The sequence below is a fragment of the Lepeophtheirus salmonis genome, chromosome 3 (genome assembly GCF_016086655.4).
Source record: "Lepeophtheirus salmonis chromosome 3, UVic_Lsal_1.4, whole genome shotgun sequence".
NCBI lineage: Eukaryota > Metazoa > Arthropoda > Copepoda > Siphonostomatoida > Caligidae > Lepeophtheirus > Lepeophtheirus salmonis.
Window position 1 is genome coordinate 34849198 of NC_052133.2, and position 15254 is coordinate 34864451.

The window sequence follows — 15254 nt, forward strand, 5'->3', positions numbered from 1 at the left end:
CTTACGAGAAAAATGGAGAGAAATAATCAAGTTAACGACGTGTTTCGAAGAGTTTATTGTATTTTAATATCAAAAAAACAATCTTATGTTAAAAATCCCTAAATTATTCTTAATACTTAATAAATATTAAGCCGCTCACAATTTTGAAATGTTTTGGTTTATTATGAGGTTTGTATTCCAATATTGAGTATGGATTGACCATAGTTTGAGTTATATAGAAACATTCTTAACTGTTTACCAAAAGGTTTTAATTTAATTATAAAAATTGTACATTGATTTTGAAACGATTATTTTTTTACTATCTTGAGATAAATTTCTTGTTGGAATCATGTTAATTTTGAGTATCTGAAATATAACGTAATTTTCAAATCTAAGATAAAGGCAATATATTACATAGAGGTAAGAATCAGATATTACAAATTAGGGACTATTAGTGATATTACAAAGATAGGTTTTTACTTCATTACAATTCAGTTTGATTTGTTTATGAGTTGTAAGTGTGAGTACTTGTTGGACTCAAAGTAGAATTGAGGATCGACAATGGCGTAGTTCCTGCATGTGTCATACCTAGAGATGGAGTGGAATTTGTGTGTATTTCCTTACTCTTAAAACTGTTGCAGCTTATATAATAAAACGTAATTACAGAAAAGCTGTTTTTTCCATGACATTGTCATTTCATTTTCTTTATTTTTACATATCTACAAGTTACATTTAATAAAATTCCATTCTAGATCCCTCCTTTGGTTCATTTGACTTTATTTAACTTCAACATGATGTTTCAAATAATGTCCATCATTTAATTGAGTGACATTTATGTGGAATTTGTGACGTCTTTGAAGAATTAATAACTTATTAGTCGAAATAGAAGATTATTATTTGAAAAATATAAATTGAATTCAGATTTAAAATATCTGGCTTGCTTTTATGTTCACAGGCACCATTTGTCCATTTAAAGCTTAAACACATGGAAATTAAAAGCCTCCTTCTATCTTGAAAATGATTATTTTGAGTGACTAATTAACATGTGGGATTAATACTTATCTTTACATATGAAAAATGTCATTTTAAACACAAAGCCTTTGTATATTAGAATAATTATATAACACCTTTAATTTATATATATATATTATTTTTTTGCAAAAAGATTTTTTATCACACTTTGATAATACATTTAACGATTTCAAAAATGAACATTTATGCGTTTTATTAAAATAATGAAAATAATTGTGTTTATGTTCGACAAATTGACAGAAATAAATTTTACATTTCTATAAATAAAATTGTGCTCAATTTCAAGCTCATGTGAGCAGATTTTCTATCATATGAACAATACATACATAATAAATATGTCGTTTATCCAATTCATAATTATATGAGCAAATATATACATACATACAGACTAGAGATATGACGCTCCTTAATTTTCTTGGAATCTTGGACCATTTGAAGTTTTAAGGGTGCATCCGATTTGAACAAAAAATCCGTCTCTTTGCAATTAGTTATTATAAATATATGTCTGTGACCTCATTCGGCTCTTTTACAACATACAATTGTAATTAAGACAAAATTTAGAATATTGCCAAATTAGTTGTGGCCAAAGCTATAAACCAAGTGGCTAAACTGTCTATGCAACCTTTCAGAATTCACTTTTTACAAAGCGAATTCTGTAAAAGTAAAAAAAAATTACATACTAAATGACAGAAAAAGATATAGTGGCGTAAACTAGCTTATAACATAAGGCGATATCTTGCATAGAGAAATATATTGAATGAATACCATGAATTAACTCGATTCTAAGTAATTTTGCCGCGAAAATGTTCGCCTCCGGTAATTTTGCCTCCTAGAGATTTTGTTGTATGACATATTTGCCACCTTTTTGTTTCTATATTATAGTTTCATACCTATATAACTTATAATTACAATACTTCGTTTTATATATTTCTTAAAGTATCAACTAAAATTATGACTATGAGTAAGGTGCTACTAATCAATATGTCCTGTCGAAATAGAAACATGATCCGAGATCTTTGACTCCTTCACTATTTTCGATTTTCCTTCTTCTTCAGATCTATAAATGATATGATACAACAGTAAAGACTAGGCAAATTTATAATATAAGAGATAAAAAAGGTGGCGATATGTCATGCGGAATAATCTTCAAAAGGAAAAATTACCAGAGGCGAAAATATATGCGGCAAAATTATCAAAGCCGAAAATGTTTAAGGCAAAATTTCTGGTCTAGAATCTACTCCAGCTAACCGGTTCGTTTCCCCACTTGCTTTATCACTTTAATTTGTCCGATTGTACAGTAGATATTAAAAGGCAATATATTAAAAAATTTACTACAGCAATTCATTTGGTAAACTGAAGTAGTTTACTACTATAATTTTGAAAATGATGTACTTTAGAGTACGCTTTAATTCCAATGAACGATATTAGGGACGGGACGAAATTGATTTAAAATTTTGATTTCATGATGTTACTTACTCATAATAGTGATAAGTTTTGACCCAACAACAGGTGCAAAAACAATTTTTTCCACTCCCTGATACTCCTTCATTTTTTTAAGGCATGACAATACTCCCCATATTATTTTGCATTATTGCATCATGAGACTATAATTAAGGCAGAGAGAAATACTCTTCAATATATCTACATAATTTATGCCTTAATTATTCAGTATGATTTTGAAACTTGATCTGTAATTATATTTATGAAAAAATGCGTCCTATTAGACAACAACCATACCCTAATGATGAACTAATTTAAATTTAATAAATTAATTTATTAAATGGAGTCTACTTTTGTATTGACAATTTCCATGTGGGCAACAATAGCAAATTTGGTCATAGTTATCATAACCTAACGTTTTTAAACGGAAAATTTCTTTTAATAATGACTTACTCAAAGAAATAATATAATAATAAGAAGGATTGGAAAAAATATACTTATTTTTGGTTTAATCGAAAAGAAAGAACAATAGAGGAAACAAGTTGTTCATAAGTCCTGAATCATTCACTTGATCTGACAAGTTAGGGGTATGCTCAAAAGATCTTGAGACTTGTAATGTGATTTTCTATTTCCATTTGAATCGTGAGACAAATTTTGAAGGTCTTAGTTTCAAATTCTCAGAGTCTAGGTCTCATTGTCAAGCCTAAGACCAAAGGAACTTTATTAAAATGGCCCTTTCTTAAAAAAAAATATGCACACAACAAAAGAAGATCCTTTTTTTACTTGGTTCGGTGTTAGGTGATTTTAACTAGAAATAGGGGCATAATGTGTAACATATTGGAATACAGGGGACTGAAAGTCAATGGTACAATCTAAATGATAAATGTAAACAATGAGGAATCCAACGTAAAACTTACTCATACCATTTGGACTTTTAGGGACTCCCTTTTTTAGAGATGCCTGTACGAAACATCAAACTTAGCTAAGCCACTGACCACAACACTAGATGTCAGATTTGCTTTGAATATAGCGATACTTTGAACAGTACACTTAATTGGTTCCATTGATATATCTGACTGCTGAAGAATCTCAGCACTAAACACCATTTGATTTTTGTTGATTTTATTTTAAAATAAGATCGTGAAAAGAAATCCAGACTAATAAAATAAGAAGTAAATTGGCTAGTACAAATCCATTTATTATCCCATTTGCAAATTGAATTTATGATATAATAGGGTCAAAATCAACTGGGCCCCCAATAATATCGGTCAGACTATAAATGGTGAGTCACACATAGTCACTACAATCTCCTCAATAACAAAATATTGTCTATTTATGCTAAACTGTATTTTTAATCAACTTTGACTCCTGAAGGGAATAATTTGTGAGTAATGTGTGATTTTACTGCTTATTATTTATTGAGTTTGAAATTCTCTTAATATTGTATCTCTGTACGTTGAACCATTCTTCAAATTGATAGATGAAAACGATAGTATTCAAACTACAAACGTCTGAAATACCACAATAACATGTAATATTAGAAAATTTACTGTATGAAGATATTTATGCAAACTATGAATTTTTGCATAACCATCTACAGAACTATGCTTGTCATTTATTTAAAAGAAGAAGAATGCTTATGTAGTTTTCATTTCGCATAACTTTAGTAAAGGAGATGAAGAAGAGGGGGGGGGGGATGTGAGAAGACAATACAATTTAAGAGACTTATTCATCATCAGTAGGTTTCATATTTTTTCATTATTTTCTCAGAGTAATTTTTCAAGGAGAAAGTATTAATTTATATAATATATCGTTAAACTTTTAAGGTACACATAGCATAATCAAAGTTAGAACAATTAAATAAAAAAAAATTATATATACATATATGATACTATCTCTCAATTTTTTAATTTTTTTTGTTTGAATTAGGAACAAAAAAGAAGGAACTATTTTAGATAGGGATCATTCATTTAATAATCCTACATATCTATGTACACATATAACCATTGAAGTTTTCGTCGCTGTAGAATGAAGATGTAGAGTTAAAATGGTACAACAGGTCTAGCCTTGCATTATTTAAAAGCTTACCTTACTAATAAACACTTATAATAAGTCCCTTCTCATTCTTCTAAAGATACATATCTTACATATATTTTCATAACAAAGCATTCAACCCCTTACAAAAGAAAATCAATTAAAACCCAAAATATACCCCAGCTTTTTCCACAGAATAAATATGTTCATTTGTATCACCACCCTTTAACTATTTTTGAATCAACAGCATTTGATTTTTTGGAGTAGATTATTTAGAGGTTAGACAGTGTGTGAGTTATTATGTTTTACATCGATTCTCATCATATACCGGGTGGCCCATTGAAATTTGAACACTTACTAATTCAACAATTAATGAAAATTGAGTGCTTGGAATTAATTCAGATTTCTATATATTTTAGCATAAATAATTAGTTACAAAAAAAAAAACCTGACCTCTCTAGCTTTTGCAAAAGTCAAGAAAATATTGCTGGAACGTGATTGATAAATGTCCATTCACTCACTCTAAACAATTGGGCGTCTCCAGGACGACTGCCCTCAGCAAGTCTGAAACATTGGAAAGGAAGAAGGGCTCCGTCAAAATGGTGAAACTGGATCCAGGAGGAGTTAAAGAAAATACCCCAGGTCAATCCCCATAAGTACATGTTGGTCAATAAACGAAATATTGGAGTTTCACACCAGATTGTCGTGAGAGCTATAAAAAAGTAGGTGGAAAGAGCCTTGTGGGATTGAAGATGCCACTTTTTATAGCAGAAATGAAAGAAACCCATCTCCTCTGTTACAAATCTATTTTGAATGAGTATTTTGAACTCTTTTTTGACAATTTTGGACCCCCTACAGGCCTGATGTCAATCCTCTTGACTATACCTTTTGGGTGCATGTCGAGGGGAAGGCCTGCATTTTCTTTCATCGAAACACCGAGGCACTCAAAGTCACTGTCAGCCAGCACTGGGACTCCATGACAGAAGACTAAATCTGCAGCGAGTGCCAGGTTTTCCTACACCGACTGGAAGGCATTATTGCCGCTAAGGGTGTCTACATTAATGATTATGAAAGCTCAGACATACATCTTCTTAAATTATTAATTTTATTGAAATTCTATTGTTAATTAATAAATTACATCTGGTTGAAGTTTAAAACTCAAAGTATTCAGATTTTAATGGACCACTCGGTCAAATACTGCTTTCGAGATGGCCGGTCAAACGGTAGTTTTAGTAAATTTTATTGACCTTTTTCATCATAACGTTATATTATATATGTATAAATATATATATGTATGTATATTTATATGGTTTTAAATGGGTGTTTTAGGCACTAGCTCTAGACATTGCACTTTAACGTAAGAAATAGTCATCCTAGAATCTTCATTAGGTATTTGCTGTTGTCAAGCTTTCCCTCAAAAATAAAATTATGTTGTCAAAGGGTTTAACCTTTAAGATAACACCTGATCCATTTGCCCCAATGTTTATATTTGGGTGTTTATCCTATTGGTCTTAGGCAATTATAGTTTTTTAATTTTGTTTGCACCTATAGATATTATTTTAAACACATTTTTTTCCAATATTCTTCTGTATCAAATTATATTCTAGGTATATATACACATAAAAACATAGAATAATATCAATGTACCTAATTGACCGAATAATAGCTTGAATATAAAATAGTTAATACATATTTTTATTAAATCGACTTTATTATTGGTTATGCATTGCTAAAGAAGTCACTTTGTAATAAAGCCCATATTTTGTCATATAAGTGTATAATTTTATATACTGAAGAGTAAATATGGGTCTAATGGACCCAGATGGAGTTATATGTGCAGTAAATTGTCTGCTATTTAAAGGGCTACGATTTAATAACAAATGAAAAATAAATTATGTTAAGAAGGATCAAATTTTATAATCTTGTTCTTAGAGTACCGAAATTTCTGCAAAATCAGGATACAACTAATTTAAAATAAATAGACCAATAAAAATGACAACTTGACAAAAAAAAGTTATGAGCTAAACAACCCAACCCTTAACCCTTTAAGAATTACCCAGCTTAATCATGGGCCTAAAAACTCCAGTATTTTTTGTCTTAGGCCCTGTTGATGGTAAAATTGGCCTAGTAAAAATCAAACAAAAGTCCAAGTCTGGCCACCTTTATTGATTTAAAATTTCTTCCTCATATTTATATTAGAGTTTTTTTTAATAATATTTATAGAAAAAATATTTTTTTTAATAATAAAAAATAGCAAATCGATAATAACCCGTAACAGACAAAAATCAACAGGGTCCAAGTATGAACTTACTAAATAATAAATACATATATGATATTTTTTTTTTCAAGAAAGTGTTTTCGTTCTTCCTATGAAAATAGTACTATGCATAAATGTTCCAATGGCCTTATATTTTTATCTTCCAAGGTTCTATAAAATTTCAATGGTTTATTTGTTATGCTCTTTTATTTAGGACACGCTTGACTCTCTGTCCAACAATTCTTTTTGATAACATCTAAATAACTCAGCCTTTTTATATTTATGTACTTACATATATGTAATTAGTTTAGTATACAACGAAGAACTTCCGTCAAAAAGATTCAACAATTAACTATATTTGTTTAAGTAATGTCTTTAATATTTTTGTGGATCTTTAATTTACATAATAAATTTAATTCTAGACAATTTAATCAAAACCTATTTTAAATGTAACAATTGCAAATCCTTCACTTTTGTTTTATCCCAGCCACATGACTTTCTCAACATCTAGAACTGGTGGTCTGCTAAAATTATCCAAAATATTTCATTTTTTGATTTATTTATGTAGAAAAAACAATTAACATTTTTATTTCCATTTTAATTAACACATATAAAACAGAGAAAGCTTAATACTGTATCACAGGGCTGTTGCTAGTTTTCATCATTTGGGGAGAGGGGAATTAATGCCAAAAATTATGAACACCGTTGTATAATTAATTATATAAATATATTTATGATATATATATGATAAAAATTTGGGTGGGGCTTTTTTACTTTTTTTTGGGGGAGGGAAACCCACCCATTCAAAAAGGGGTTAGCGTTGCCACTGCTGAATTATATTGCAGTTCATAGATTAATATGATTTAAGTCAAATTAATATAAAATTAACTTCCAAGGAGAATTTGCATTTTATCTTAAAAAAATTATTACTTTTTGATGTATTTCTCGATTTCTGATTTAAATTTTATAAAGTATTGGAGTTACCAACACATTTCAACTAAAAAGATAATCAAAAAACGAAGAAAAGAAAAAAAATCCCTAATTTTCTGGCAATTAACAAAAAGTAATTATATTTTGAAAGTATCCAAAAAATTAAATAAATATTTGATATCTCACACTGCTCCATGACCAAATTTATATCAATCAGGATGTATTTTTTAACTAACAATGTAAGTTGTACATATTTTTACAGTGATAGGGTTTTTTAAAACTTGATGATTTTTTTAAATAAATTACTTTGAATCCATTTGCCTGAAGTAAGTCATATAAATTCAGACAAATAACACCTGTTTTTCCCTAAGTACATAAGTCTCTAATCTCCTTTAGAATCCGTGTCAACTGTAAATAAATAAATAAATATATATATACTAGGGGTTCTCACTTCCCGGGAAGCAGTTTTTTGAATGGAAGGATCCTGTAAGTGAATGCCGAATTTTTGGAATTTTGTAACCCAAAAAAAAAAAAAAATGAAGTAGTAAGTGTTGATAGAGCTAATTTTTGATAGTCCTGAGAGTTGATTAATTGTGAAGTACATTACCCGGCTTCAGGGTTAAAAGTCACCTTGTACATCACACTTGAGTCCATGTAACTCTTTTTATAAAATATGAGATTTGTTAATTTTCAAATGTCATACTGCTTGAAAAATTCATGAAACAGAACTGTTGTGCAGATATGGAACCTTATTAATGAATGCTATACTATGAAACCTGCATTAAGAGGTCAGGTCCAGGAAACGAATAAGTGTCTTAAACCAGGTATCAATTTAAAAAAATATGAATATGGACATTGGATATGGCAGTGGGGTTGGGTGACATGTTTAAAACAGGTGGCTTTTAGACGCCCATGTTTGATTGTATTATTAAATTATGAAATAATTTTATTGGGGGTTTCCCCGAAATTTTTGTAGGTCTAAAATTCCGGGAATACAGGATTCCGAGAGAAAAATCCTATTACATACACGCTAACAATTGTGACAACTGAGTCAATAAGAAGCGCTATAGAAAAATGATTCATTTGTCAATAATGATTAATACATTTTGCTTTTTCATACCTACACTGTATGTATGTGTTATTTGATGGTGGTATGGGAAAAAAGCATGGAATTGTATAATAAAGTGAGCAGCATCCTTACAAACATACTTCATTACTCTACATATTCATATTTTTTCATATGAACAGGGTGCAACATATGTTTTAGAAATACTTATTTCATCTCTGATAAATTTTTAGAAGTCAAAATTACGTTTTTTTTCTTCAATTAATTGACCTTATCACACCAACAACCAAGTACTCAAACGGGGAATATGTAAAGTAATCATCATATGATTCCCTCTGACACGAGGCAATATACATACGATAGACAATGCAAAATCATTAAGAGACCTCAATAATATCAAAGAAACAAAGAAAGTAGGTTCAAATCCAGCTGTCCAAGGTCAGGATAAACAAAAACTTATCATATTCATGACTTGTTTTAAAGAAAAATTGGAGTTCATCCTCATTTTCGCTGAGAGTAGACGTTTCTAAGACAAATCTTGGTGTCAGTAAACAAGGAGTTGATATAGTTTAACGACTTTATTCATATTGTATCTCGGAGCCTATTTTCAGAAAATATAAAGAAAAAAAACACACCAAAGTCAGTTAAACTATTCAAAAATTCCTTAGAAATGTGTGACTATTTTTAAATAATATTCTATTTTAGTTGAGTAACTTAAAAATTTTACATAGCGTTTTATTGTTAGTAGTCGACTAATCTGCTTCTTCTCCCCATTATGGGTGGTTGATTAGTTGAATTTGAATAGGCTCTAGTTGAGCTGTGAACAATTCCCAACAATGATTGCATTAAAATTCCATAAAGAATTGGTACATTTTTATGTTAGTTGTAAAACGCCGTGTTTTTTCTAGATAAGTACATTTTATATCCAACTCATTCTATGTACAGTGTGAGTCATTTGTTTTAAATTGCGTTCTAAGACAACTGTTGCACCCTGTGTATATACATATGTTTATTCATAATATTTGTAATTGTTCCCTCTCCAGCATTCATAGTCAAGTAAAAAAATCTTGACTGTGTAATAGTTAGTAATTCTCACTTTCAACTACTTTATAAATATTAATTAATTTAAACATTTGTAACATGTAATATATGTACATATTATATATTTATGCATGTACCTCATTAAAAAAAAGTATGCCTATGTGTGTATTAATATCACAGAGGCTTAGGTACTTAATACATATGTATATGAATAAGTACAAACGCTTTTAAAATAATACTAATGTATATAATATGTAGTAAGGTTGGATTTTAGTCTGAGGCCCTTAGCTTTAACTTATTCGGTCCAACTTCGGTCTGAACCGGTCTTGTAGTAAAATTCGGTCTACAAAATAAAATAATCTTGATCAATGTTAATTTTGTCAAGTTTTCTAACATTTTATTATAATACATTTTATACCGTTTCTTAGATTTAATTTTGTTTTTAATTCATCTAGAATAGTCAAACCAAATATTTTTTTAAATTGGTTCATTTCACTTTGTAATGGCCACGCAAGAAATATTCGTCGACGCCATCATTTTTTATATTCATAGATACAAAAATCTATATTGTTCTTGATTCGGTCCGAAGCCATTTTTATTTATTCAAAATTTAGGAACTATGATTATGTTTTCTGTAGGAATTGAAATATCGGACCGAAAAAAAAATTCGGTCTGTGATGGTGTTGTCACAATACTAATATTTTCATACAGGTTATGATACCAAAATTCATATCGGTATTGCTATACTTTTTCATTAAAAATGTTCCAAAACATGATTAAAACTGTCTGAAGATGGATTTCATTCTAGTTTTACAAATATGTTATGGGGGCTACGTTATTACTAGGCCAGTTTCACTACAATTACCAGTTTCAATACAATTAGTAAAGTAATATTTAAAAAGCATTTAAATGCACTAGAGTAAGATTATATAAAAACAACACAAGTCTGCATCAGTCCCATAGTACAATTTGCGGAATAAGGAAGTCGGTCTTGATCCGGTTCCCACTCATTCGTTTTATATTAGAAGTTAAATTTTATGGACGGTCTTTTATCGGAAAATAAAATTTAGGATCTATGTTTTGAATTTCGATTCGTGGTAGTGTTGACACGATACCAATATTTTAGCATATGTTCCAGTACCAAAATTAGTATCCGTATGTAGATACTTATCGATACGCTTTTTGACTAAAAATGCTTGTGTGTTTGTAGGATTTTTGAATTAGGAAGATAGAATGCTGTTTTAGAAGTTTGAAAACTTTTTAAATTTTACTTTAATCATTTTCATGCTTGCTTGTTTTATATAGGAGATTTAGGGGGTGGGAGTTTGTTTCATTAATATGTTTGTACGAATGGAGTATTTTCATTCTCATTTTCCCATTTTGTTAAGGGGATTCTCGTCATCCGTGCCCCAATAATATTCTAAAGTAATGATGCTGCAAGTACCCGTTCCAGTACAAATTTAGTATATGACCGTTTTATATGCATTAGTAGTGTTGAAAATCCATTGTATTTTTTAGCATGCACGTATTTTTGGAAAGTTAATTGAAGAAGGAGTTTTCTTTTCCTAAATTGTTGACATTATTATTTAATTCCTTGTTAATGAAATTCCTTTGCTACTACATTTAATAAATTCAAGCCATGTAAAGCATTTATTTATGCTCATAAGAGACACAAAGTTACATTGAGGATTTGTTGTGGAGTTAAAATTCTAAGCTCTTGTTGGACGCAGAGTAGAATGAATGGTCGACATCAAAGTAATTCTGGCCAAAATCTTTGTTTATTTCCTTTTCTCCCTCCTCCTTCGTCACAGCTGATTGTAGCTGATCTAATTAAATTTTATGACAGTTAAGCTGGTCTCTTCCAAAACATTTTTCAAATTGTCAGGGTTTAACATGTTGATTTTCAGTTTAATTTTTTTAATGTGCCCCAAATACACACGATTTTCATTAGTATGCATTAGTAAATCGATCTGGAATTATAAAAAAACAAATTTGTCCACAGTATGAATTTCTAGAAAGATCACTAAAGACCGAACCGAAAAAAATCGATATTGTGCCGAATTTCAACACTAGTAATAAACCTTGAAAATTTACTGTACCACTAATACTAAAGAGAGAAATAAGAAGGAAAAAAAGTCATATTTTTCTTCGGCGATTATTTATATAAATACTTCTCAATTCATTAAGTCAGAAAAAAAAGTTTTAAAAAACTAAAAATTAGCATAATGAAGTTGACCTGTAATTACATATTTCTTCATGAATAGAAATGAATGTATGTACATTTAAAAGTATAATTAACATTACAAAAAAGATTAATTTTATAAACTCATGTTACATAAATATATTATAATTAAAATTATTATTCAAAACTAGATTTGGTACGTGCTGCGTATTTGAAACCCAAACTTGTGGCTCAAAAGTACTTCGTAATATGACTTACATTACTTCTCCAGACTATCCTTCAATGATTAAGTCATCCCTCACTCAATGTGACTATAGAATACAAGCGGAAATGAAGAACATTTGCTCGTTAAGATTGGATTTTGATCGATTTGAGGTCCGTGGTCCTCCTGGAAGGAATGAGCTGAATGGAGGAGCCTGCTCATTGGATACCTTTGTCATTCAAGGGACTTTGGGTTCCGTACCTGTTATATGTGGTCTTAACACTGGAGCACATAGTAGGCCATTTCATAGCAATATTAATTCAGACAGAAATGAGGAAATATATTCTAGGACTAGAGATCTTTAATTAAATTTTTAAAATGATAAAATGGAATATCGTAAACTTTTAAGTTTTTTAGATTAATTTCTACTCCTTTTTATTGTTGAGGTGACTAATTTTGGAGAATTGCATTTTTTTCTTCCAAATATTATATTCAAATTCTAATGTTTTAAATATAGAAATAACATTATTCAAATATTCTTTATTTAAATAACATTTCTACTCAGGATTTCAAATTTTTGCATTTCAATATCTGAAATGAAGTGCAAAAAGTAGTGTTATGACTTATTCCATGTTTTGTTGCAAGTTTATTTTAAATGTAACAATAATTTTTAGTTACATATTAAAAAAATCAAGAAGTCATGACAAAGATTGGGTAAAAATAATCAATTTTTCAGAAGCACCTATAACGAAACTCAAATTGAAATATTATTTTAGATGTATATAAGTTTTTCTTTTTGCATCCAACCTACTAAATTATGTAAATTATCTTAAAAAATTGATATTAACAGTTAATTTGTTTCAATTTATTCTGCATTGTTAAGGATAAAATCAACTTTTTCAGTCATCTTAACCCTATGTTAATTTCCATTCAAATCCTAAAGGGGAAACTTTCTGAGGCCCATTTAACCCCAAACAACTTAAGTATTATTATGATTAATTTAAAAAAAACTTTTTCTTATAAGATATTACAAATCAATGTATATGTATCAATTAAAAAATCATTCATTTTTCTAGAAAAATGTTTTATTCAGATTTTAATACCCAGCAAATATGAACGTCATATTTACAATAGCCTTGAATTTAATATTTGTTTACCTTTCAAATAAAACCCACAAATTTGATTAAATGTAAAGTTTTCAAATTTAACTTTTATTTAGAAATATTGAAGTACCTATGAATATATTTTTGAATAAAAAAATAAATTATTAACTTATAAAGGGGTTTCGTGGTCATTCCTTATTTGTATATATTATTCTTCGGTACTTAATTTATCAGCCTAGGCTATTAAAATACAATTTCTTTGACTAAATTGTGAACTAAATGAGACAAACCAGTGAATAATTTTTAATATTTTCCCGAGTACCTGAGAAGAAATAAAAAAAAAAATAGATATAGAATAATATATATAAATTTTCAATGAACAAGATGGACAATAGTATGATAATAAGAAAATATACAGAGAAGTCTAAAGTGTTTAGCCAGTTTGAGTAAACTAATTATGAAATAGAAAGGCTGATTTAAAATATAAGACAACTACGAATATCAAAATTATGAGCAATTATTTTCTGGGTAAATTTTAAAATGAATATGCTATAAAAAAAAGTGAAAACTATGTTTAATTCATTTTATTATTAATAAGATCTACTTATACATATTTTCTTTCCCATAGTCTACTTAGATGTCAATGATAATGCTCTCAAGTCAGGAATTGAGTTAAAGTTTCAATTCAAGGGGATGGGACAACGGAGATGGAGAATTTTATCCTCAGAAATTGAGTGCAATAATCCTGGAAGGTAAATACATCATCAACGCTAATAAAATATTCAAGGAACAACTTGGTGATATATTATTGTATCTGTTAGCAGATACATTGGTACATTAATTGCCTCACTCACGTAAATGAGACTATAAAGTATGTAGGCATTGTTATCAATCAGGAAAAGAGGCATTTTGATGATGAGTAGTAGCTAGATGAGATGAGAATATCAATGGACAGACAAAATCATATGAGTCATGTAAAAAAATGCATGATTTGTCATTTTGCAAATATGCATGTAAGTATTTGTAATTGTATGGACACAAGTAACTAGTTGCATCCTCAATATATTTTCATACTTCACCTCTTCATCCAGAATCCTTTAATGGGCTGATTTGGCGAATTATAATACTGCCGCCTGCATCAAGAATATTTAATCTAATGAAGGAATGACAAGTAAAAGTAGCCTAGCTCATGCTATTGACATACAAATACATGAAGAGGAATATCTCAATTCCTCTTCATTAGACTGATTTTGGTATGCTCGTTCACAATGAAATTGATTTAAAACTCTAAAATTCACTTTGATTGCATTATCCAAGAAATATTATATACATGAAACATTGGAATATGTATTCTATTTTGTTTTACCTTTTTCGTCATTAGTTTGTGAAAAAAGTATAAAATGAAAAAGGGAATAGAATCATAATCAAAAAATTTATTTTGTATATCAATTTATTTCATGTCATTAGAATAACAATTAATAAAAGCATGTTATAGTAATTGAATTTTTGAGTAATTGTTATTGAAACACTCATTAAACAATTGTTTGAATTAATTTTTTTCTTTCATTACATAACTATATACTTAATAACAGCAATAATTTACTAAAAACTCAAATAAACTTGAATTTAATAGAATTTGAGCTGTTGATTCCAAATACGGTCATAGTTTCTTACTATGAGACCTATTTGTGTGTAAATGTTCTTAATCTTTAAATAATCGAAATCAGTTTGAAATTAACATTATGGGTTGAACCCTAATTTTGATACAATTTATAAAACATAAAAGCCGTATAATAACGAAATTATTTGTTGTGAAAATGCAACGTTAAAAAAAAAAGGGGAAGAATCTGACTCCAACAAATATTTTGTTGGGATATAGCAAGCTATATCCAAGTTGAATGCAAAACAATGTTGACTACGAGCTAGCATGTTTGTATAGTGTTTTAACAGCTAATATGTTTATATGCAAGCATTATTTAGCCATTAGT

At 29.0% G+C, this 15254-nt stretch overlaps 1 protein-coding gene across 1 annotated transcript in view; it reads left to right on the forward strand.

Annotated features, from left to right (window-relative positions):
• Window positions 1-15254, forward strand: part of LOC121114982 (uncharacterized) — a 32604-nt gene that overhangs the window by 8290 nt on the left and 9060 nt on the right. The window contains exons 4-5 of the mRNA XM_040709119.2: window positions 12153-12457; window positions 13895-14018. Coding sequence (XP_040565053.1) covers window positions 12153-12457; window positions 13895-14018 — 429 coding nt within the window. The remainder of the gene's footprint in view (window positions 1-12152; window positions 12458-13894; window positions 14019-15254) is intronic.